General features: G+C 46.9%; 1 protein-coding gene across 9 annotated transcripts in view; it reads left to right on the forward strand.

Annotated features, from left to right (window-relative positions):
• Positions 1-25,983, forward strand: part of NAV2 (neuron navigator 2) — a 768,220-nt gene that overhangs the window by 353,759 nt on the left and 388,478 nt on the right. For 3 of the 9 annotated variants that reach the window (XM_074401225.1, XM_074401226.1, XM_074401227.1), the window contains exon 1: positions 3,894-5,046. The exons of 2 other annotated variants lie outside the window; for them this stretch is intronic. In XM_074401225.1, the coding sequence (XP_074257326.1) occupies positions 4,780-5,046 (267 nt within the window). In that variant the 5' untranslated portion in view covers positions 3,894-4,779. Of the gene's footprint in view, positions 1-3,891; positions 5,047-25,983 lie in introns of those variants that run through there. 4 more of the 9 variants (XM_074401228.1, XM_003919910.3, XM_074401234.1 and 1 more) reach the window with 3 other exon arrangements.

The raw sequence follows: 25,983 nt of genomic DNA on the forward strand, positions 1-25,983 counted from the left end.
CTTTCCAGAGCAGCTTGCCATTCTCTGAACCAGTGACTTCTTTTAGCTACCAATGCTTGCAAAACATTGATTTAAAATGACTATTTTTCATGTTAACACAGTATCAATGTGGAAGGAGTAAACTTACAGGCTATTTTTATAATTTGAGATTATCTTTTTTAAGTAGAAAACTTATAATTATCTCATTTATCCCAGGAGAAAAAAGAGCTTTCCCCACCCCTTGTCTGTTAGTATGATAAATTATTTTGCTTTAAACAAGAAAAAATGAAAGCTTATTATATATATATATATATATATATATATATATATATAGAGAGAGAGAGAGAGAGAGAGAGAGAGAGAGAGAGATACATCTTTGGGAGGCCGAGGCAGGCAGGATCACCTGAGGTCAGGAGTTTGAGACAAGCCTGACCAATATGATAAAACCCTGTCTCTACTAAAAATACAAAAATATTAGCCAGGTGTGGTGGCATGCATTTGTAATCTCAGTTACGTGGGAGGCTGAGACAGGAGAATAGCTTGAACCTGGGAGGCAGAGGTTGCAGTGAGCCAAGATCGAGCCATTGCACTCCAGCCTGAGCAACAATAGCGAATCTCCGACTCAAAAAAAAAAACAAAAAAAACAAAAAAAACAGAGTGCAGAGTGGGGGAGATAAGTAATGTTCAAAGAAAAAGCAAATAGAATTATTATAGGGAAGAAGAGGCAGGAAAAGAAACTTGAAACAGACTAAAAGATTCACTTGTCCTTAAGTGAAAGTTTTTTAAGCAAGAAAAATGAGGAATTACCAGACTTTAGTAATATAAACCACACAGGGTTAAGGGAAATGCTCATGTTTACCAATCCTAGAACATTAGAAATACTTTAAAAGAAATACTGTTTCATATTTGTGCATATTTGAGAGTCTCAGATCCCTAAAATGAACTTGGCAACAAATACAGTTTAAACAGGAAACCAAAGATCGCAAATACAAATACATATGTCACTATTTCCCTTTCTATACCCATAGCAGACATTATCAAGTGATCAGGTGGTTGTTTCCAACTAGATAGTGTACTCTGAGATCCTTTTCAGTAGATGACCCTTAAGATGAAACCCTCTTTCTTTATGTGGTTTAACTTTGCTACTCGAAGTGTGATCTTCAGAACACCAGCATGGGCATCATGTGAGAAGTTACTCAGAAAGTAGAATCTCAGCTCCATTCTAGGCCAACTAAATCTGAATCTGTATTTTAGAAAGATCCCTGGGATTCTTATCCAGATTAAGGTTTAAGAAGTTCTGGAGATATACTGAATGCATAATATATTCATTAGGGCAGAAGATCTCAAACTTTAGTATGCATCATAATCACTAGGTTAAACACTGTTGAAGCACAGATTGCTGGGCCTCATCCCCAGAGCTTTTCATTCAGTAGGTCTGGGGTGGGGTTTTCAAACAAGTTTCCAGGTAATGTTCCTGCAGCTCCAGGGACCACACTTTGAGAACCACTGCATTAGGGCCATGGGAATACTTTGGAATATCTCCCTGATTGTTAGAAGCCGAAGATTGTGATATCTTTCCACAACTCTTGGTATATTGGTCAGAACTAGAATTCAAGGCAGGCAGGAGAGTCCCAAGTTTTATGCATAATATTTTGTATGTCCTTATGTTCCTAAATCTAGGAGACAATCTCTCCTTCTTGAGGGCTGATCCTAGGATCATTCGATCATTCATTCAGTAACAATTTCAGGTAGCTATTCTGTCCATAGCATTATACTGCATGCTGACAGGATCTAAAGAAAGTTAAAACACAGTTCCTAATTCCATGATGTTTATTCTCTAAGAAGAAAACAAATGCATGAAACAATAAATAACAGGTTAAATAATCGAAGACAACAGTACAGGAGGTGGCATCAGATGGCAAAGGGCAAAGTGTAAGTAAGTAGCATGAATCATGTGTGAGTTGATCTCAGAGAGAGGGAGGATAACTGAAACAGGCATAGACAGGGCTGTGCATTTCAGCCGAACTAGAGTAGAAAAGTTGCTCCCTGGAATGGCTAAGAAGGCGCCTTCCTGAGATCAAGACCACCCTGGCCAGTATGGTGAAACCCTGTCTCTACTCAAAATACAAAAATTAGCTGGGTGTGGTGGTGCGTGCCTGTAGTCCCAGCCACTCGGGAGGCTGAGGCAGGAGAATCGTTTGAACCCAGGAGGTGGAGGTTGCAGTGAGCTGAGATCGTGCCACTGCACTCCAGCCTGGCAACAGAGCAAGACTCCGTCTCCATATAAAAGGGCCTTCTCATTTTTCATTTTTTAATGCTTCAGAGGTGAAGACTTTGCTTTTTCCGCTGATCTGAGGTCTTTGTCACTTTGAGCCACTATAACAAAAATGCCGTAAACAGATGACTTAAATAATTTATTTCTTACAGTCCCAGAGGCTGGAAGTCTGAGATGAGGATGCCAACACGGTGTCAGGTTCTTGGTGAGGGCCTGTTCCTTGATCACAGAAGCTGCCTCCTGTGTCCTCACATGGCAGAAAGTGAGCATCTTTTGTCTCTTCTAATAACGTCGCTAACCCTATCATGAGGGCTCCACTGTCTTGAGCTTATCACCTCCCCAAGTTCTCCACCTTCTAATACCATCACATTGGGGATTAGAGGTTTAACATGAATTTGAGGGGGACATACCCAATTAATAGCATCTGAGTTATAAATCAATGCTATCAGCACTGATGATCAGGCTATAGGGTGATCACAAAGTGAAAAACCTGTATTCTGGAAACAAAGAAGAAAGACAAATAGTCTACAAGCAGAGATGACTTTGGGAGAAAGCAGCAGTAATTTAATAACAGAGAAAATAAAATCCAGGTTTTATGGACTCCTACATTGCCAGGTACTTGTGCTAAATGCCTGTCATGCACCAACCATCTCACTTAATTCAAACAACAGTTCATTAGGTAAATGTAGTCAAACCTCCACCTTACTACCTGTGAAAACAGAAGCTTTATAAGGATGCGTGTAAGCTTAAAGAAGTTGCCCAATTCAAATCCAGGGAGATCTACAGGGTGGAGCCTCCTCATTCATAAATCGCGACGCCTGGCCTGCCTGATCATCCCTCAGTTTCCTTCTTCTTCTCATACACTTTGAGTCAGCGAAGAAACCACAGAGGAACCCAAAGAACGAATTTGAGTGGAGGAACCTGTGGGGCCAGTGTGTCCCAGGTGCGGACAGGGAGGGGCTCCGTGAAACGCAGCAAGGCTTGGCCAGAGCCTGCCGGGGTCATGGAGCCTCTCCCGGCTTCCCCGGGCCACTCTAATTACAGAGTCTGTGGTAGGTTGCGTGGAGGAGCTGTCTCGGGGCGGGAAGCTTCCCTGCGTATTGTATGTGCCTATAAATACTTCAAATAGTTAAGTGAAATGTGCAGCCTTTGAAAACTGGAGAGGAAGCCGTTGGGAGGGCCCCCGCCCGGCCCGCCGGGAAGAGCAGGCAGAGAAATGGCTGGCGCGTTCTGAACGCGGGAGACGAGCTTCGGCCCTGCCCAAGCCAGATGGGGGCAGCGAGGCTGCGGGCGTGACTCCGGAAGACTCAAACCGTTAAGGTAACCCGACCAATTTCAAAAAGGGAACAAACTTCCCCCGAGCCGTGCCCGCGTAGCTCCGGCGCGGGCAGTTGCGTTCGAAAGGGCATTTTTCAAAAGAAGGGTTTCAGGGACGCTGGGGTGTCGGCCCCCCGGGAGGCGCGCGGCCGGAGCAGTGCCGCAGAGCGGCCACCAGCCCGCTTTGTACTCGCGGCCAAGCGCGGCCCCAGAGTTTCGGCGGCAGCCGGAGTTGAGGCCACGCCCTCTTTGCAGTGAGAGCCGCGGCCACTGATTGGCGCGCCGTGGACCAATGGGTGCGCCGGGGCGGTCCCGGCTGTCAGCGCGCGCCGCAGCCGCGCCTGCCGCAGCCTGTCCTCCCCTGCTCTGAGCCCCGCAGCCCGCTCAGCCTTCCCGGGAAGCGCGGCGGCCGCTCCCGAGCGCAGCCCAGCCCGGCCCGCCAGCCGCGCGTCCTGGCGCCCGCGCCCCACGGCCACAGCCTAGCCGCGCTCTAGCGCACGGAGCATGTGCAGACCCGCAGGCGCTAAGGTGCTGTCTGTCCGGGCGCCTTCTGGGCAGCGGTGACTGTCACTCCAAGAGAGACCTTCCGGGGGCTCTCGCCGCGCCTCTGCTGCGTCGCGGGTGATACTGCGGTGCTCGCGAGCAGGGCGGCAGCTGCCTCTCTGTGGAGACGTCTTGGGCCCCGTGTGCCCTTCTCTCCTTCCTTCGCTGCTCGCTCCTTTCCTCCCACGGCTGCTCGCTCTTTCCCTCGCCGGCTCTGACCCGTAGCCTCCGGAGCGGGACTCGTGCGTCCCTGCAGCCTCTGTCTCTTCCAAAGGGGCCTCCTCACTTCGGAGACGCAATGACAAGTTAATATGGGCGTCCAAACCTCTGTTTCCCAGGAGGAAAATTGCAAGAGGCGGCAGCCCCTGAGCGCCCAGAGCTCTTGAAAGGTCACCCAGGAGGGGCGTGAGACCCGGCTGCAGCATCCGTCCAGGTGGGACCCGCTGGGCGCCGTGGCCAGTCCCCCATTCCCATCCCGGCACCCCAAAGGCGCGCTCGCCAGATTGCTTCGAGTTCCCCACCTGGGGATTTTTTCTTTCGCCGCTGGTGGTGGGCGCCTCGTGGGCTAAGGCCCGGCGCCTGCTCTGCTACCCGCGCTGCCTTTAGCGGTCGCCCCCGCCGCCGCTGCCAGGGACGTGCTGGGAAAGCCCAAGCCCCGGGAGAAGATGCCGGCCATCCTGGTCGCCTCCAAAATGAAGTCGGGACTGCCCAAACCCGTGCACAGCGCCGCGCCCATCCTGCACGTGCCCCCGGCCCGGGCCGGCCCCCAGCCCTGCTACCTCAAGTTGGGAAGCAAGGTGGAGGTGAGCAAGACCACCTATCCTAGCCAGATCCCCCTGAAATCGCAGGTGCTGCAGGGGCTGCAGGAGCCAGCGGGGGAGGGGCTCCCGCTGCGGAAGAGCGGCTCGGTGGAAAACGGGTTCGATACCCAGGTGAGAGGTGCCGTGTGCCGGGGGTACTGTTCTGGGAAGATGGGCGAATACTTCTTTCCGGGTGATGTGGGGGAAAAAGGGCCTACCATGTGGGCAGGGAAGGGAACCGTTCCCCTTAGGCCGGCAGGTTGGGGGATGCGCGAGGAGAGTGGGCCGGCCGGTGGGTGTGGCCCGGGTGCCCGAGGTTTGCCTAAAGAGCCGTTTGAGAACTGGGATGGGGGGAAGGCCGGCAGCATCTTCCTGGGGAGGAGGGCATGATCGGGGTGTTCTCAAAAAACGTGTGCATCGCTGGAAATGTGAGGTCCTGCATGTTGAGGTCTTGTCCTCAAGTAGCCAGTATCCGCAGCAACAGCTGTGTGTGTGTCTGGCGATTCCGCAGAGATTCTGTTCCGGACAAGGAATGATCTGAGGCCCCATTTGGTTTGACGCCGCCCCCTAGCCTGGCTGTAAGATCCAGGAAAAGGCGGTTGGGGGGTGGCAGTGAACCTGCTCTTCCCTTGGCTTGAAGATGGCCTGTCCCTGCCCCATCCTGCTGGGTGACGGGATTCCGGGCAAGGTGCTGGGACTGCGGTACTAGTGCACCAGCAGAGCGCCTTGGCTGGCTGTTGCGGTGGGGGTGGGGGTGGCTGCCTCAGAATGGCGGCTTGAAGCTAAGCCCCTCCTTCCTGGGTGGTAGATCCTGGTGTTGATAGCCCGAGTGACGGGGGGTGGGGACGGGAGATGGCTTGAAGAGAATTGGTGACTCCTACCTTTCCAGTCAGAGCCTGCATCACCCAATTCGGCAGGGTAACAAGCACTGCCCGTGCAATCTCTTTTACAGAAATTAGCAAGGGCCAGTCAGGTTCTCTTGGCCCTCCCTGCTCCAGTTCCCCCTACTTCTGGTAAGAGGGGGCTATATTTTCTTGGCAGTCAGTCAGCAGGGACTTTTGGGGACATGCCGACCTGACGGATGTGACTGTCCGGTCAGGAGAGGCGGGAAGCCAGAGAGGGAGGTGGTTTGGGGCTGGTGTCAGGAAAATGGCAACAGACCAGCTGACCTTTTTGGCACTTGCTTCCCTGCTGACACTGTCTCCACCTTCTCCTGGAGCTTTCTCTGATCAGAGGCTAGAGCTCAACACATTCCTAGGTTTTCTGATGGGGGAACTGGAGCTGGAAGCTAATTGTAAGCAGACTTTTGTAACTCTGGGCTGGAGAAGGCCCTCAAAGCACATTAAGCTCCCACACCAGGCTGATAAGCATGCCCCTTGCTGCTGCACTTGCTAAACATTTTTGGAAGCTGACAGGTTTGAGTGATGGTGTGTGGGAGGAAGGCAAGATTTCCTCCAGTGCTCTGGGGGCCTGCCTCTGTGAGGGTTTTGTGCTCCACTCTTCTTCGGTTGTTAGGTACAGGATTTGTCCAGTGGGCTCCTCAATGGGGGTGAGCACCAGGGTACATTCCTGCATGGGGTTCCCCTTCATCCGTGGAGGTAGGGTTTATGAGGTGTAGTGGGCAGTGGGTGGGAGGTCAGTACAGTGACTCGGAACTGGAGGTGACACATACTCTCGAGCCTGATGAGGAGCACCCGAGGAATGAGAGGGAAAGTCCATGCTGGGATTGTTCATATCCAGGCAGCTGTTCTGCCTTTGCCTGTTTGACCCTTCATTTAACAAACATTGTCAGAGGACTGGCAGTGGATAGGCTCTGGTAAGGTGATTCATCACCCTCTCCCTGAAAAAAACAATGTTCTTCAGCTTCTCCCTGGGGGCCTGGAACAGTCCACTTCCCTCAGGCTTTGCTTCCCTCTTTTGCCTTTGGTCCATCATCTCCCCACCCCATTCCACTTTGTCACCCTCAGCTGGCCCTTGTGCACTCATAGTGAGCACAGTTTGGATAGACTGCTAAGGAAATTGGTCACTTCCAGTGGACTACCCTGATTTTTACCAGCCTGCCCTCGTTTGCCAGTGCCCAGGGGTTCTGGAGATCTTCCCTGTGGTAGATCCCTGTCTGCACGGCTGACATCAAAGTGATTTTGGCCAATGGGATTTTACTTTCTTTGCCAGGGCTTCTCCCACGGTCTGCCTTATGTGGTGTCCATTCCCCCTCTAGAAGAGTCTCTTGGTTATTGCATGAAGACTGTGTCTGACTGGCCATCTGGTACTTTCCAGGTCCCAAATCTGATATACATTATTAGAAAATACTCAGGAAACAATGAAGTAAATGGCAAATGCTCTCTTGGGGTCCCTGACTCCCCTTTTATTCAGGGGATTTTTGGTAGGAGGTTGGGTTGTGTAGTGGCTGATAACACAGGTTTTAAAGTCAAATGGGTATTGGTGGTGTCCTTTGTCATAACTAGCTGGGTGATCTCCTTGATTAACTTCTTTGAGTTTTAGTGCTCTCATCTATTAAAAAATAAGCATTAACAACCACTAGAACTGTGAGCATTAAGAAAAATAACGTGAAGTATTCAGTGCAGTGTCTAGCAAGTAAGAAATACTTAATAAAAGTAACTATTTATATTGCTAACCTAAGAGATAGGGCATGCTGAACCTAGATTTAATAGCCCCTAGGTGAGAAAAGATATAGCTTATTCTCTCAAGCCCCTGGAAAGATAGCAATCTGTTCCAAGGATTTATAGAACATCCATCACCTGCCTTGTACAGTACCAGGCAGAATGGGAAGATGAGGCAAGGGCATGATCACTTCTGAGTGCTTGATGGGTGAGGCTCTTTACATATAATCTCATTTTGTCTTCACAAAAACACTTAAATCAGGTCTGATACATACATTTTCTATGACAATAACAACATAGTAACAATAATAACAATGGTAATAATGGCTAAATCCATATATAGCACTTCCTGTGTGCCAGCAGTTGTTCTAAGGACTTTACATTTAAAAACTCATTTTTTTTCTTATCACAATCCAATGACATAAGTGTTATCATCCCCATTTTACACATATGGAAACTGAGGCAAAGACCAGTTTTGTAACCTTGTGAGTAGCAGAGGTAGAATAGAACTTGGACAGTCTGGCTAGAGCCATGTCTTTAACCATGATGCTGTGCAGGGAGAACCACAGAGACTGTCTTAGAAATTGCAGGCTCTGATTTATAAGATCACTGCTGTAACCACTGAGCTAGATGAGGCTCAGCAAGGTGCAGCCACTTGATCCAGGTCATCCAGGGTGGCAGGGCAGGGAGTGCAGCAAGATTGGTCTGGCTTCAAGGCCTGCGGTCTGCCCACTCTTCATTGCTGCCTCTTCTCATCATGCTCTGGCAGATCTACAAGGCAAATCGGACATGGCCTGGGTCTTGGGGATTTTATAGTCTAGTTGGGAGGCCTCACTGATATACGTAGGGCAACAGGGCACAACACAGGAAGGCCTCAGAGGCATACTTGGTGGCTGAGTATCTAAGCTGCTTGGAGGAAAGGCCAAGATGGCTGGAGAAGTCTGGAGAACCTGTGGAGGAGAAAGAAGGTGAGCTTGGTTTGAGAGATGGGAAGGAGTGACTGGTGAGGAGGAGAGGAGATCAGAATGAGCATGACAGTGGAGAATGAAGAGCAAGGTCGTGGAGTGGTGCCGAGCATGGATGTTGCTTCATGCAACAAGTTGTTGTTCCAGATCTGGCATCTTCCTTTGAAAAAGGTGACAAAAAGAAAGGACAAAAGCTTTGAGTTGAAGGATTGGATTTGCATGTTGGCTTACTGGTGGATCATCATTCTGAATGTGCAAGGTAGTTTGAGAAGAGGCAGAGAGGGTGTCCATTAAGGACCTGATTCATAACAGATCCTTGGGAAATGATCATGATTATTATTATTAGCTTGGGGTTCAGAACATTCAACGTGGTAGTTACAGGGGAAAGGAGGCTATTCTGACACATTGTTTTATTATGCAGCAACTCTCTTCATCCAGTGACATCCCATTGCCTGCTCTTCATCTCCATCAAGTGTGAAAAAACCTAACTTAGCCAACAAGTAACTGTTAGGTACAGTCCTACTGTCACCCACCCTTCCTCCAGGCCCCTTACCTTGAGTCTCTCCCATAAATCTACAGCTGGTTCTCCTCCCTCCCCCAGTGAAGGAAACTGTTCTGCAGCAGCACACCTCCCCTGAATTACCTTCCTAGGACTGAGATACCTGTGCCTTCCCCCAAGTGTGAACATTTATAGCATCTGCTCTGTTAACATGTGAGTAAATTAGGACCATGTGCAAAGAGTTGTTTTAAAAACATGCTCTGTGTTTGTTCAGAAACCCTCTCTGGCTGACCTTCAGATAAGGAACATGCTTGAGCTATTTGAGGAGATGTTAGCCTATTTTTAAGAAGCAGTTGCAAGAAAAAAAGAAAAATATATACATATATAAAATATTTTCATATTTCCTGTTTTTAGGAGCCAGTGTTCAACTTGCACCTAGTTTCTTTTAAAAAAGAAAGTAATTAGAAGTGATTGAAATTCTCTGTGGGTGTTTTAGATGTCGAAAAAGAAAGCGTAAAGGAGACTCCTGGGAAAAGTGCAGCTCTAGGCTTACAACCTGTGGCAACTTTGCTCCATTGTGTTTTGATTAGAATCCTTGCTCCATCATCAAAGTTGATTATGGATTTGATTAGTGAATTTTTCTGCTATTGTGTTACTCCCTTTCTTCTCTCTCTCAGTTCTTGGAGGGGAATGTATAGCATGGTTATCTGCCAACATGCAAGAATGTTTATGGTTCACATATTATTGCTTATTCCATGGGTTAATTTTCTAAAGACACTTTAAGGGTGGTACTGGTGGCTTATTTAGGGTAACATTACGTGTTTATATATCTGTATATAAATACATCTACTTCTGGATATGTGTATATATACATATATACACACACATACACAAATATATACACATGGAACAGCTTAAAGTATTGAGCACATGTAAGCACACACACACTTCAAAGGCGAGGCTGGAGGAGTTATGGCCCAAATTCTAGCTTTCAGAATAGCTAGGTTTGCTTTCCACTTGTCATTCTGTCTTCCTCTGTGACCACAATCTGAAGCACCAAATCTGGGTCCCATATTATTTACTTATAAGATATAAGGGATGTAGCCTCCAGTGAGGTGTTTTCTTGAGGCCCTAGTGAAGCTCTTGAAACCATTCTGAAAAAGCCAAACCACCCAGCAAGATTTTGGCTTAAGGTCAGAAATTTTTATTTCTCAGAATCTGCCTCAGCAGCAGGGAAGGGAACATTTATGGAGCATCTGCTATGTGCCAGGTAGTCTGCAGAGCTCTTTATATAGATATTATTTCATGTGAAGCACAAGAAGCTGGGTAAAATGGAAAACGGTCTATACATTTTGTGTAAGGAAGCAGAGGCCAAGGGAGGTTATCACTTGGAGGGAGTTTTACATGGTAAATTAGACTTTATCAAGAGGTCAGAGTTTGCATCCAGGCTTTGGGCAAATTGTAGAACATCCCTAAACTTTAGTTTCATCATCTTTGAAGCAGCATTGGTGATGCTTACAGGTTGGGGGTAAGGGTTCAGTGAGATATCACAGGTAGGTTCCTGAACACAGTGTATGGCACATACTAAGCAAGAAATATGTAGTATTGCCTATTTTTGTTACTCAAGGTCAGATCCAAGTTTGGAAACTATGTTTCATTTCAAGCCGACGTGCTTTCTACCCTACCTCTCTGCCTCCCAAGTACATAGCTGATTTCATGAAAAGACAGATGGCTTGCACCATGAAAGTGGAGAGCATAGCAGAGCTTTGGTTAGATGAATGGGGAGCAAGAGTAAATTAAAAACAATGTCATCCAAAGAAATCATATCTCGAGTTGTTAACTGAAACCTTCACAGGTTGGTTCCAGACATGCTATCTTTATAACGGTAACCAAGCTGAGGGATGTGCTACAAACCAAACGTGTGGGAAGCTTCCTTTGTACAACCAGTCTGAATTGGCACTGTAGAGGTAGTTGAGTGGAGCTGGCCAATCTGGTGGCCCAGCCCAGGACAGGACCAAGAATGGAACATCCTCGTTGACTGGGCTTCTTAATGGTTCCTTATTGTTCTGAGGGCAGAAGGAAAGCCCTTTTTTCTCCCAGCAGGCAGGGTTGTAATGAGAGTTGGACCTTGTGATCGGCTGGCCATTAAGGTGCCCCAAGGCATGGCCAGCTGCCCAATGGTGCTTTACCAATAACCAGAGGCCAAATTCAATAGCTATTCTGTCTCTTGGTCACATTTTTCAAAGAGATGGACAATGTGTTCCTAGAATGGCTTGGGCAGAATGGGCCATGTGATTTTGGGAACAAAACTTAGCTAGGCTTTTTGTGCTTTAATCTACACAAGACAATAGTGAGTGACACAAAGGTTTTTGCAGGAACCCCCATTCCCCCACACAGAACCAGAGACTGACTCATGGCTTAGTGCCCTCTTTCCCAGGGAATACAGATCCTCTCTTGTGTTTTGAAAACAATGACCCCTCAGCCTCAGAATATTTTGCCTCTTCTACCAAGTGAAACTTCAACACCTTCAATGAATTTTGGGTTATTCCAATCCTTCGTCTCATCTTGGTGGGAGAGGGGATAAGGTAGAAATGGGGTCTTAGTTAACATCATTATGATCCCACTTCCAGGGGTCTTTGGAGGCCTTTGAACAAAATTAGTTACTCATGGCAATGTGACACTAAAAATAATTGCAACATGAGTCATGGATATCAATTGAGCACAGCCTCTGTATCAGCATAATGAATAGCACCAGATCTGTATTATTCATTGAATCCTCCCAACATCACATGAGGTAGATGCTACTTACTGAAGAGAACTGGAAATGATCCCTCCAGGACTCAGCAACTTTGGTTATAGTCTGTCTCTTTAGTCACCTTGCTACATGACCTTCAGCAAATCACATTTTGTTTCCAAACTTCGGTTACCTCACCCATAAAATGGAGAGGATGCTACCTGCTGTACCTTCTTTGAAGTTGCTGTGAAGATTAACACAGGTAATTATTATGAACAAGGCACCTGTTTAAGCATCTTACCCCTTAAGTAGCCCTTGAGGAAACCAGGGCTGAGAGAGGTGAAGCTCCTTTTTCTAAGAAGCACAGGTGGTAGGTAGACCCAAATATTTGACCGCTTATCTGTTTGAACTTTGAAGTCAAGCTTCTTAAATAGCAAGTGTGAAAGCACTTTGAAAAAATATTTGAAAACATACTGTTACTACTGAGTCTAAGTAAATCACTTTTAAATTTCCCTTAGCTTGGTAATACACGTGCCATTTGACTCCTCCCCCTGCCCCAGAGTTTGGAAATATTGAAAATATCTTTCAATGTTAAATATTAGCTGCTTGATAATATCAGCTGATCCCTTTGGGGATGTTTAAAATTTTGAGTCCTCTGAGGCCACAAGTCCCAGTAAGTGTCATTGTTGAGTGTTAACTGGCAGGGCTGAGTCTAGATGGAGGAAGGAGAAAATGGGGAATTTGATTTAAAGTCACTTATTGGCATGAGGAAGCAATCAGATAAGTTTAGATTATGAATCATTCTTTAAGACAACAGGCCAGGGATCTCAAAAGTGTCAATGTCATGAAAGATACAAAAAAGTTTTAAAGCAGTTGAAGGACTATTCTAGAAAAGGGTACTAAAGAACTATGACAACCAAATCCAATGACAGATTCTTGAGTAGATCCTGGATGAGCAAAACCATAAATGCTACCAAGGTCATTTTTGGAGATATTTTATTGTAGATTGCATGTTAGATAGTACTATTCTGTCAGTTTTAATGGTATTGGAGTTATGTAAGGAAATGTCCTTTTTCTTGGGAGATATATGCTGAAATGTTAGAAGGGAAGTATCTTGATGTCAGCAGGTAACTCTCAAATGGTTTAGGAAAAAAGGTGAGCATATCTGCAGAAAGAAGAAGAAAATGCAAAATGTTAACAGCTACTGAGGATCTAGGTGAAGATATATGTGCACTTCTTTCAACTTTTCTGTAGGTTTGAAATTTTTAAAAACAAAATTTAGGAAACAAAGTCCTGCCTGGATGGTATATGTTACCAATGTCCTTGATATTTATGAGAACATAAATAAAACAGGAGTGTGTGTGTGTGTGTGTGTGTGTGTGTGTGTAAGAATTCACAATAGGCTGGCCAAATTTGTTTTATGAGGTTTAGGATCTGGACTCCTTTATCTTCTTTCTGGTGTAATGTGAAAACTTTGGCTTAATTCCTTGTTCTTTCATGAGAATGGTTGCTGACATTTTGTGGAAATAAATCACAAGATCCAGTTTCATTTGGTAATCTTTTGTAAAAATCTAAGGTGCTTCCAAGGTCGCAAATACAAAAGGAATTTTTCTTTTAAATGAAGAAATTAAAAAAAAAATTAAAACCTCTGACTGAGCCCTAATGGTCTAGGCACTGAAAAGATAAGTAGTATGATTGGAAGCAAGCTTTTCTCTTTTGCGTGACTGAATCCTCCCACCCTTTACCCATGCAAATTCAGGTTTAGTGTCACTTCCTTCAGGAAGCCCTCTGCCACCAGCCTGGTCCTAATACAGTGTCTCTTCTGTGTGTTCCCATAGCCTGCCCTGTAGCCCCTCAGCTTGGACTGCGATTGCTTATTTTGCTGGACCATGACTTCCATGAGGTCAGGGATGTGTCTCTCCTGATTCCTGCTGGTACAGGGTCTATACATAATAGGTTTTTAGTTAATATTTGGAGAAGAAAAGAAGGGTAAAGGGAGATAAAAGAGAGCATTGGAAAATAGGAGTAAACAGATATTGAACTGGAGCTGTGGATGGATCCTGCAGAACTCCCTCTTGGGGTGTGAACTGAGAACGTCATGTGATGGTGGGTGGCCAAGTGTAGGAGACAGAGACACAGAGTGGCCAACCTGAACACTGTCTGGAGCCAGCATCAAAGCTCTCCAACACCAGGTCTTAGGGAAACTTGCCTGGTCTGGCTGAGTAGAGGGTGGAGGCAGATTCCTTTGCACAAGACTGTTTATGATATTCAAACTGGCTGCTGCAATGGAAGAAGAGCTGTCAGGATGTGATAATGGCACTGCAGCAGACTGGAGGAGTTGAGAGGGAGAGAACACCATGGGGCTTTGGCAAGTTTGGGTAGAATCCACCTCCCCCCGCCCCACTGCCCCTACCTTGGACAGAGGACCTGAAAAGGGTTCTGAGGAGTTTTGGTTGGTTAGGAAAAGGAGAAGGTTTAAAAAATCCTAGGATAGGACAGAATTTCCAGGAACAATGATCATAGCAACCATTTATGTGCCATTTCCTTACATAATCTCATTTAATCCTCAAATGAACTTTCTGAGCTGATATTATTGAACCTATTTTACCAGTAAGAAGAAAAATAGGAGCCAGTGAGGAGACTAGCCTTAGAGGGGATCTGGGGCTTGTTTGGGTCACACAGCTGGTATAGGCAGTGACAGGATTTGAATTGAAGTCTTTCTGGTTTCCAAACCTGTGCTTTTAACCACGACCTTCTTTTGCCAGTAATTGAAGGAGTCCTGAGTCCCATATGAGCTACTGCTTTAGACAATCAAAGCTCCAAAGCCTCCTCTGCTTGGAGCCTGCTCCCTGCTTCCCTGGTCTCAGCCCTTCTAGCTACTTCCCCCTTGATGGGGCCTTCTGTGCCTGTGCCAGCTTGTTGCCAGAGGCTCCGTGTTTATAGGATGAGGAGCCCCATTTGGCCTTTGCCCACATCCTGCTGCAATCTGGGCAGGATCTGCTTGTCCTACTACTGTGGCTGATGTCCCCCAGGTGACCTCCGTGCTGCCGGCCCAGTGGGGTCCATGTGCCTAACAGCTGGCAGGACCTTGTTCCTGTCCTCCTGCAGCATGCTGGCTGCAGACAGTCCCCGTTTCACGCTGATTTGCTTTGATTCTTTTCAGACCTGGGAGTGGCGCATGTTTACGTCAAAACGTGTGGGCCACAAGTGTCCCAGAGCTGTCAGACCTTTCAGTGAGCAAACTTTGGTCATTAGAAGGCAAGCCTTGAAGGAGAAACCTCCATTTAGGTGATAAAACCAGATTTAGAACAACCAGGCTTACTTGGGGTATCTGCTTAGTGATCTATGCCTCTAATTACTAGAGACTTAGGACATCTGAGCCAGAGGAGACCTGTGAGACCATCTGTTCCCATAGCTCCATTGTAAAGATGAAGAAACCACGGTCCAGAGAGGGTTGTGACTTGCCTCCAGTCACCCAGCTCCAAAGGGCAGAGCAAAAACCGGAAACCAAGCCTTCTGAGTCTGGGCCAGTGTTCCTTTCATCTCAGCTAGTAATCAGATATTCTGCTTTGAAAGGCCTGATGGTTTAAAGATTGGAACCAGCCCTTTGCTATATATTTTTCTCCTTCCTTCTGCTAAGTAGTTAAAATTAGTATTTTTTTTAAGAGACTGGGTGTCTCTCTGTCACGTAGGCTGGAGTGGCGTGACCATAGCTCACTGCAGCCACAAACTCCTGGGATCAAGGGATCTTCTTGTCTCAGCCTCCCAAGTAGCTGGCATTACAGGTGTGAGCCACCACACTGGCTCACAGCAATTAAGAACTGAGAGTTCTTAATTGCTTCCTATTAGAAAGTTTTTGCACTTGACTCAAAGAGTCAGAAAAATAGAGCCTCTTTGTGGATGGTATAAGTGTGGCAATAGGCCACCACTGACCACCTCCCATAGTCTAGACACTTTTCATACATTAGCCCCTTTAAGTCTCACAAGGGTACTGGGGGCATTTCATCCCCTTCTATGTAGGAGGCTCAGAGGAGGTCAGCAACTTGACCAAGACCACATGGAGCCAGTACTAGGACTGTCTAATTTCAAGTCCATGCTCTTTCTACCCAGCCTCTTAGACCCTTGCTAGCTGGAAGCCAGAGAGACCTGGGTTAAATTCCTACTTCCCCATTTATTTATCAGGAATCTCACCTCCCTAAGACTAGGGTGAGGCCTGGGGCACAGTTGGCACTCCAGAAATAGTTGTTGAAGTGCAGCTTGGACAGGTCTGCCCTGTCAAGCCTCATTTCCCTAAGTGGTTATAGCATGCCAACAGTTTATGCAAGCTAGAGCAGTTTGTGTATGTAAAAGCACCTGGATAAGATTACTGTTACTTACTGAGCACTTACTATGTGCTTGGTATTCTTCTGGGCATTTTATGTGGGTTTTCCCATTTAGTTGTCACAAAAATAGTAACCGCTGAGGTGGATACCTCTGTAATTGTTTCCATTGTACAGATGAACTGGAGCAAGTAAAACACTTGCCCAAGGTCACACGCCCAGTGAGTGGAGGCGCCAGGCCTGGCTATCAGGCAGTGACTGCAGAGCTTGCCTCCTTTCCCATAGCATGGCCCTCCTTAGCTGCTGCCCACTAAACCCAAGTCTAGTTGAGTGTGGGCAACTGAGGACACAGAAAGAGAAAATAACTCATGTAAGGTCCTCCAGCAAGTGAGAGGTTATAAAACCCAGCAAAGACTTGCCGTCTAAAGTAACATGGGGCCCTCTTTAAAAGGTGTTCCCTCTCTAATGGAACAGGACATATTGCTTAGTCCTGGAAAGTACTCCTAAACTAGAGAAGGTCACCAGGAATCCCGACTGGCTGGTGGACTCCATGTTTTCTTCTTTGGTTTTTGCCTCCCACTCATTTGGAATCATTCCTTCTCTGGATTCCAGAGCAGAAACCAGTATAAATTTGACCTAGTCTCTAGAAATGTTTACCTGGCTAAAAATATGCCAGCTTTGTCATATTTTTAGCCACATTTAGATTTGAAGTATATGCATTGCCCACACCCATGTGTTAGGCATGAACTGTTGGTACATTTTGTAACAGGACCTGCTGGTTTTCCATTCCCAAGAACTGGAATTCAGTCAGAAATTTGTCATTTGCAAATACCAACTCTTGCTGCATTCCACTGCTGTTTTTAAGAGTGTCTCGTCACCTGGATTGGGAGGAAGCAGGCCATGGGCGAGGCCAGGCTGGCTGGGCTGCCTTGGTGCATTCCCCAGGTCTGGTGGCTTCTAGTCGACCTCTGCCTGGCTCTGCTGAGGCCCTCGCCATTCTGCGGTGTGTTGCCTTTGGATTAGCATAAGGGCAGACAGGGTGCTTATTTTAGAACTGGAAGGAGAGGAGATATATCAATAAAAGAAAAGGGGAAGGAAAAATCCCTGCAGTGGTTTAAAAATATCTCTTCCTTAACAGGCTAGATTATTTGGTTTCTTAAAAACAACTAGTAATTTTCTCCTCTGAACAGCATTGGAAAGAGAGGCATGTCAGACTAAAAGAAGAGGGGGCTGCAATGGCGGCCTGTAGGTTTCTCTATCCTGTCCTGTTCTTATGGGATAGGTTATTTCCCCCAGTCTCCCAAAGCCTCCCCATTGACTCTAGAACCTTGGGGCTATGTCACAGAGACTCTGTTTTCTTACCCCTTCATTTTAAAGTGAAGGTGCTGCGCCTCACAGCCTCCCTTCTTGGAATGTATTCCCCAGATATCAACAGTGCTCACTGTCTCAGCTTCAGTTCTCTGCTTGGATGTTACCTTATCAGAGGTGCCTTTCCTGAGTTTAGGACTGACTCTGAGCTGCCCACAGTAGAGTGCAAAGGTGAGAATCAGGGTGGCCCACGGGCACAATTCCACTTTGTTTTCAGTTTTTCTTTTTCTTTTCTGCCCACTTTTTGTGATCTGAACACTTACTTATGAAAATATGGTCTGTGGCCATACTTTGTAACATCACCTGGAAGCTTGTTAGAAATGCAGAATCCTGGACCGTCTGAATCAACGTGTGTAGATGATACATACAAAAATGAAAGTTTAAGAAGCAGAAGAGCATTTATGCCCTCAACCCCTTCAGAAGAAGAATCTAAGAGAAACCCCATCCCACAAAGTGCTGTTGCCACCTCCTTTTGGAGGCACAGGCCCAGCTGCCTGGAATAACACCACCCAATGGTTGAAGACGGGAGGGATGGACGGAGTCACCCTAGAAGAGGGCCTCATAAGAGAGACTTCCAGAATCTGTGGCTACTCTATTTCTTACATCCCTCTGATGTTGCTTAGGCTAATTCACCTGTGCAATGAGCTTCATAGCTAATGTTTGGCCACCGTGGCCAGAGACTGTTACTTACTTGGTAGCTGCAGGGGGAAGGGAGACCCAGTCTTTAACCTGGGAGTGCAGCAGTAATTACAGGACCTCGACTCCCCACTCTGCCAAGTGTGCCTGGGCTGGTTAGATAGCACCTTTCAGGAGCTGGAAGCAGTTCCTTCTAGCCCTCCTCACAAACGGCTGTGAATGCCTCTCTAGATCCTTCAGCAAAGGCAGGTCAGCTATTCACACAGTGTGAACAGAAACCAACTCCTACAGTCCTTTGCTGTTTGGAAATCTTCCAATTCTCGAGTCCCCCCAAATCACATTGCATTATTCCAGCATGCGGTTATGTCGAAGGCAAGATGCATCCCAGGGGGCCAGTAGGAGGGCTCACTACCTCTCCATTCCCTTGTCTAATGCCCAGGGAAGCCCTCTCAGTGGGCAGATGCTGTGCAAATGTAATCTGCCTGTGGAGGCATTTCTTTCAATCACCCTGCGATTGTGCATTGATTTGGGAAAGCCCATTGATAAGAGCAGAGCTGAATAACTGAGCTCCTGAATTAGGCTGTTTGATGAAATTATTGTCTAATGCTGATGTTGGAGCCTTTTTCCTTTGTTCTGTGTAAATCAGGGCCATTTCAAAGCTGTCACATGATCACTGGTGCCATAGAAACTGCGTGGCCTTGTGTACACCTGTGTCTCAGTCAGGCGTGGGCCACTGCAGCTGGAGAAGGAGGACTTGGTGACAGAGGCGCAGCTTCACTGAAGAGTCCACAGGACGAGGGGAGGTAGTAGAGGATGTTGGGGAGCACTTTTAGCTTCTCCTAGCTTTGTCCAGCCCTCCTAGCTTTGTCTCATTTAACCTCATTGAAGCTACCTGGAGGAGTGACCACCTCCGCCACTCTGGAGTCTAGACCTAGTCCTGAGCAGGGACAGGGAAACTGCCCTATGACTGAGAGATGATGCGTTGGCACCAAGAAGGTTTCTGTGCATGTGTGTGTGCACACCTGTGTTTATGTGTGTGTGCATGTGTGTCCAGATGCTCCTTGAGAGGTTGTAGAAAGTCCACTTTGACCATTGGCATCACCATAGCATATGAGACAGTATAGTGAGCCTGAAAGAGCACTATTCTTAGAGTCAAAAACATTAAGTTCTCTTTCTAGACTCTAAGTTAGCAAGTTGCATGACTCTGGGCACATGTCACCAAGCATGTGTATTGTCCAAATAATCCACAAGCCCTGATGTCTCCTATACAGATTCAGGCCTGGAGTGGTGCTTTGGCATCTGTATTTCTTCGGGCTCTGCAGGAGATTCTCATGCCCACTCTGGGGTGAGATCTGAATTTCAGACTAGCCCCCTCAGGGAAGTCAGGATAGTGAAGTGGAAAAGAGCAAGTGGTCATTGCCACACAGACCAGGGCTTGGATTTCAGCTCTGTCCATGTACAGCAGCATGGCCTTAGGCAAGCTATTAAAGCCTGACTCTGCTTCCCTCTCTGCACCATAGGCACCATAGCAGTGACCTTCAGGGCTGCTCTGAGCACTAAATGCGATCATGTGGATGAAGCATGTGGCAAATGCCTGGTATGTGAGCACACTATAAATGTTGTATCTTGGGTGTGAGTATGTCTGTGTGTGTTTTCTGCTGTACTGTTATATATGGATAGAATCCTCTCAAGAAAAGTCTAAGGTAGAACTCAATAAATGAAATGGCAGTGTAATATTAGTGTAATTTGGTAATAAGGAAACCAATTAATTCATTCTTTCAGATAGTTATTAATAGCAAGGAATGTGTGCAGAGAAAGGTCCTTTGGGGCAAGAGAGAGATGCCAAGATTGCATCCCTTCCTTCATGACAGTGTTTCTTAAACTTCAGTGTGCTCAGCATTACCCGGGTAGGTTGCTCAGTGTGCAGAATCATGGGGCCCAAGAATTCATATTTTTAAAAATATGACCAAGCGAATGTGCATAAGATGGTCTGTAGCCTTCACTTGACAAAGACTGGTGTAGAGTGGAAGATGAAATTGGAAGACTGAAGGAAGGAGAGAACTGGAGGACGTGGAACAGGCAGGAATGGGACCCTAGAAGAAGAGAGAGGAGCTGAGGTTTGAATGCATGCAAGATCCTGAGAAAACAGGGCAGCATACTTTGGATTTGGTCTGATGAACAGACGGTGGAGAGCTCTGGTGGACAGGAAGCTCTGGCTCTTCTCCCTGCTGCCATTGGCCGGGGTTGCCAGGTGGGGTAGGCATCACACTGGGAGTGTCAGCCACTAGACTCCTCATGAAGTATAATGAACCCGAGGCATGTGCCTCTTTGTCCTCTGTTTAAGGCCCAAGATGGCTGCCTTTAAGTTACCTAACAAAGCCCATAGAGTTGAGTTTCTGTTTATCTATTTCCTCATTCAGAAACCAGGGCTTGGAGTACCCTGCAGTGGTAAACCTGGAAGTATAAAGTAGATCTGAGATTCTCAGAGCACCAGAGTGGGCTAGCAGGAAGGGTACCAGAGATAGTAGGAGATGTTGAGTGCCATTTCTTCTTATTAGGGGCTGTGTTGGCTGGGAGGAGCCTCAGCTGAATCTCAGGTCTTCAGGGGGCCCATGTTACATGATAAAGCCTGAACCAAGACATCCCCGTAACAGTGGCCTTTGGATCTGCTACCTATAGGAGAGCAAATTTTCACTAGATCAGAAAGAGCTACAAATAAGAAGGGAGGGAGAAGGGGACAAACATTTAGTTTATTCAGCACCTACTATGTGCCAGGCTCTATACTCTGTGCTTACATGATGTTTGTAATCCTTAGGAGGTAGATAGCTCTAGTTTTGCAGATGAAGAGGCCCAGAGATGTGAAGCAACTCACAGCCTCACACAGCCAGGAATTGGTAAAGCCTGGGCTTGAACTTGCATCTATCTGGCTTCTCTCCTGAATCTTACAGTTCTACAGTGAATGTAGTGAGAACCTTGATCCTCTGTCCTTAGGTGCAGGTGCCTCGGAAAGCCCACTTCTCTGAGTGGGGGGTACAGTGTGGGTAGAGTGCCCTGGAGTCCCATGACTTGTGGGGCATTTCTGTGCCCTCTGTCAACAATCCAGCCTTCAGTAATGTTGTGCTGGCTGCTGGCTGCTTTCACCACATCCAGACCCCCCACCCACACAGGCGAAGGTTTTGCCAAGGGCACCCTGGAGGGGGAGGAGTAAGTGCCTTCCAGAGGGGCTTGTCGCAAAGCCCCTGAATGGCCCCATTGAGGCTTCAGGCCAGGATGACAATGGGCCTGTTGGGGCCCTCGGTCTGTTGAGGTGAGAGGGCTGGGGCCGGGCAGGCAGTGCTGGCTCAGAGGCCAGACGCTGACTTCCAGGGCTGGGAGCCAGCGCTTCTGACGTGCTCCGAAATGCCAGCTCTGCTTAATGGGGAGCAGCTGGGGCAGGCTTCGCATACCTCCCTATGCCAGGAAGGCAGCGTGAACCCAGTTCCCCAGGCCACGGCTGCTCTTTACCTCCTCCCAGCCTGGCACTGCTCCCCCTTCCTGGGCCAGGCCCTGCTCACCGGACACTGAGACCATTGTCACCTCCTTCTAGTGTCCCCTTGGTCCTCAGGGGCATCCTTTTCAGCCCAATTGGATAAATAACACCCCTTCCCCAATAGTCTAGCCTGCCCCCAGGTGCGGCTGCCAGATAATATGCAGCAGGCCCAGTGAAATTAGAATTTTAAATAAGTGAGGAAAATATTTGAATTATGTTTAAATATGTAATAAATGACAAAGTGTGAACCAAGATATGAGTTTATTTTGTGTGTCATGGGACACACTTAAACCAAAAAATTATTAGCTGTTTATCTGAAATTCAGATTTAATCGAGGATCCTCTATTTTTATGTGCTAGATCTCATGACCCTACCAAGGGAGCCATGATGGATACCCATGTGGAGTTACTAGGACTTAGCTAGGCTTTCCTTGATGCCACCAAGGTGGGGAATGGAGAGAAGGAGGCCTCTCTGTGCCCACTCTCCAGCTCCCATTTCCTGTACATAAAATGCTGGACGCCACACTTAGTAGGCCTTATTAACAGGAAGCCATTGCCCCTGTTGTTACTCATACCACCCTCCCTTTTAGGAGCTGCAGCTTTCTCCCCAGCTCCCACAGTGGGAAGGGAAGCAACTGCAGTTGGTGACTATTTACCGAGCACCTGCATGTCACACTGGGCTGAACCCTGGCAATTTAATGGGAATGAGACAGATGTAGGCTTTGCTCTCAAAGGAGCTTACATGCTAGTAGGGGAGACATGAGACACGCATTTGAACAAAAGAGCAACTATAATTAGTGAACCAGAAACACTGTAGGTAGATGGCAGGGGTTGCGGGGGTAGTTATTGAGGGACCTGTCTCAGAAATTCCAGGAGAGCATCTCACTCACACCTGTAGGAGTGAGGCTAGAGGTCTTGAAGTCAGGGGATTCGAGATGAAATCCTGGGGCCACATCCTTGAGTTGACTAGCTCTGTGGCCCTGGGCCAGTCATTTAACCTCTTGAGCCTTGGTTTTCCTTATCTGTAAAGTGGGAACAATTTTCCTTGCTTTAGGGGCCAGTGTGTTTCCAAGTAAAATGATTAATGTGAACATGTATTGCTAGCTGCAAGGTCCTAGATCAAACAAATTAGTGTGTTTGTGTGTATGTGTGGGGAGGGGTAGGAGTTGAAGGAGAGGCTAAATACAGAGGGGCTGGGAATGCTTGAGCCCCATCCCTGCTCTGTGGCTTGTATAGTATTTTGCTGTTTGCAAAGGATAGTGATTAAGAATATGGGCTGGGAATTCAAACAGGCCTGGGTTCAAGCTCCATCTCTGCTGTGTGACCTCAAGTAAGTACTTAACCTCTTTGTGCCTTAGTTTTCCCCTCTGTAAAATGGAGCATCAAACAGGCATTGTTGAAAGGATGAAAAGCAGACCAAATATAAAGTGTTTAGCATGGAGTCTATCACATAGCAAGTGCCCAAGAAGTGGGCAGACATTAAGAGGGTCTTAGTTGAGTAGCGTAACAGCCTTGCGAGGTAGTAATTATCGGTGGAGAATGTAGTTCAGAGAGGTTAGGTAACCAGCTCAAGGAGGCACAGCCAGAGGGGTGCCTCTGGGAGAATATACCCCTGGCTTCCTAGGAGGCCTTTGGTCACCCAGCCTTCAAGGAACTCTGCTTCTAGCTTTTGGTTGGACACCTCCCCGGAGACTAGCTGGATTCAGGGACTCCTTGCCCAGTTATGGTCTGGTTCTAATACCTGGATGTTTCCCGGAGATCTCAGCATGCCTGTCAGTGCCAGGCCAACCCCACCCACCCTCCACAGGGTCGGGGAGAAAGAGCATCCTTTAGGAATCTGAGGACTTACGTGCCTCACACCAACTATTCTTCCTTTGCTGGAATAGGAGTCTGAGATATGGGCCTCATTTTTACTACCCTCTTATTCCTTTGTGTTAGTCAATGCTGCACAATTATGCAGTTGGCATGGATGCTAGCTTTATTGTCTTGAATACAAAAGCAGCTTTGAAAATGGGGTATTTCTAGGGGAAGGCTAGGGGTGAGCCTCTCAACGGAGAAGACAAACTTTAGCCAATGGTTTCTCCCTCCAGCAGGAACAGGAGCAGGTGGATTAAATTGCTACATTAGGAGATCCTCTTGCTTCTAATAGAATACCCATCAACACCCTTGATGGTTGAAGGGTTGGGGGAAGGGAGCCAGCCTTGGCTGAGCATTTGCTGTGTGCTCAGCTCTATGTTGGAACTTCTTTTTTTATTATTATTTTTATTTATTTATTTTTTATTGCATTTTAGGTTTGGGGGTGCATGTGAAGAACATGCAGGTTGTTGCATAGGTACACACATGGCAGTGTGATTTGCTGCCTTCCTCCCCTTCACCTGCATCTGGCATTTCTCCCCATGCTATCTCTCTCCAACTCCCCACCCCCCGGCTGTCCCTCCCCTATTTCCCTCCCAACAGACCCCAGTGTGTGATGCTCCCCTCCCTGTGTCCATGTGTTCTCATCACATCAAGTTCAGTTGTCTCGATCACTCTGTATTTAGGCCTTAGACCCATTTTTCGGATGAGTAAGATGAGATAGAGAGGTTGGCTGATTTGATCTAGGTCACACGGCTGGCAAATGATAGCTCCAGGTTTTGAGCTTAAGTCTGTTCAGTTCTGGAGTCCATGCCTTACTATCACCCATGTGCCTAGGTCTACATGCTTTAAGGGAAACCGAAACAGTGGAAGGCATGTGCTTGCTTTCAGGTTCTGCTAAGAACCCAAGATGCTTCACTTAACTACACAATGGACTTTAAGGCACCTGCACCATTAGTTCCTGACTTGAGAACATGGGACTGAGACTTCTAGGGGAAATGGGGTAAGAGCTGGTTTCTGATCTCACATTTACCTAAAGGAGGGAAAGGATTTCAATATGTGGGGAGAGGAAAGAGCGTTTTTCAAGGACAAGAAGCTATCATGGGATTCCAAGCAGGAGAAGGTGGGCTGAAAATAGTGTATAAGAGATTCATATCAGGACATGGAAAAGGATGAAGACTGGAGGCCTACCTGGAGATTGTTGGTATTCCTGGTACTGCTACTGATGATGGGAATGGGAGGCTGATGGTGGCAGTTGTGATAGTGTTGGTGATGGTCAACATTTATTGAATACTTGATATTTGCCAGATACTAATCTAAGAATTTTACAAGCATGAACTTGTTTAATTCTCACACCAATCTTATAGGAAAAATACTATAATTAGCTTCATTTTTAGATGAGGAAACTGAGGCATAGAGAGGCATAAGGGCCTGAAATAGTAGTGGTCTTTGAGGCTGGAGAATAACAAGCAGATGTAAGAGCCACTGAAGGAAAAACTAGGGCAAATCTGGTGACCATGTTGAGAAAGGGATAAAGGAATAGGAGAGTATACAATGAATTCAAGGTAACTTACTGATCTTTTATAGGAGCCAATTTCCTGGCAGTAGTTACTGATGAAGTTATGACCTGACCAGCAAAGACAGGCTTTCAATTTACTAAATGCCTCTGTTAAAATGGAAATGTGATATTTGAGAGGATGAATATAATGAACCATTGCCAGACATAGACATCTTAACATGAGTGAGGTCATCAACTTCAGTTCAAGGAGAATGGCTTAAATGAAGGGACACTGGATGGGTTAGTTTTGAGAAGGCCTGTGCCAGCCAATTCCTTCCTTTAGGGTGTACTGTCCAAAACGCAACCAGCCAGGGTCTCTATTCTTGCAACCCCTTCCCCTTCCTTCCTACTCACCCTCAATCTGATGTAAAGCAGTTCATGCTCAAGCATTCATGACCAACACTGGATTAAGATCTCCCTCCTTCCAGGTCATACTTTGGCATTTTAACAGAGACTTTCAGAAGTTTGGCTAATGAAGGTGGGGATGTGAGTGATCCTGGGGTTGGGAAGGGATGGGAAGGGTTCATTCATCCCTTCCCTAGCTCCCAACAGACATACAGTGGAAAGGGCTGGGTCTATACCTAGGCTTCACGCCAGCAGTGCTTGGACTCCAAGTTTCTAGACCCAGGTTCCCAATAAAGTCATGAAATGCATTCTCTTAGCCAAGTATGCCATGGAGGGCTGGGTCAAGCCTGTGAACCTTGTCTCAGGCTGGTAGTGAAGAGCAGCCCTGGGCCCTCCAGCCCACCAAGGTACCATGTGGTTATTACAAGCATGGACTCTCCAGTTGGCCAAATTAGAGTTGGAGCCTAGCCTCAAATTTGTTTGCTGTGTGACCTTGAACAAGTCATTTCACTTCTCGACTCTCAGTTTTCTCATTTGTAAATGAGGATAATAGTGTTGAGGGGAGAAAATCAGAGAAGGTCTGTAAGGTGCTGAACCCAGGACCTATCACATAGTAGGTACTAAATATAAGCTGCAGTTGTC

Source organism: Saimiri boliviensis, chromosome 6 (assembly GCF_048565385.1).
Source record: "Saimiri boliviensis isolate mSaiBol1 chromosome 6, mSaiBol1.pri, whole genome shotgun sequence".
Taxonomy (NCBI): domain Eukaryota; kingdom Metazoa; phylum Chordata; class Mammalia; order Primates; family Cebidae; genus Saimiri; species Saimiri boliviensis.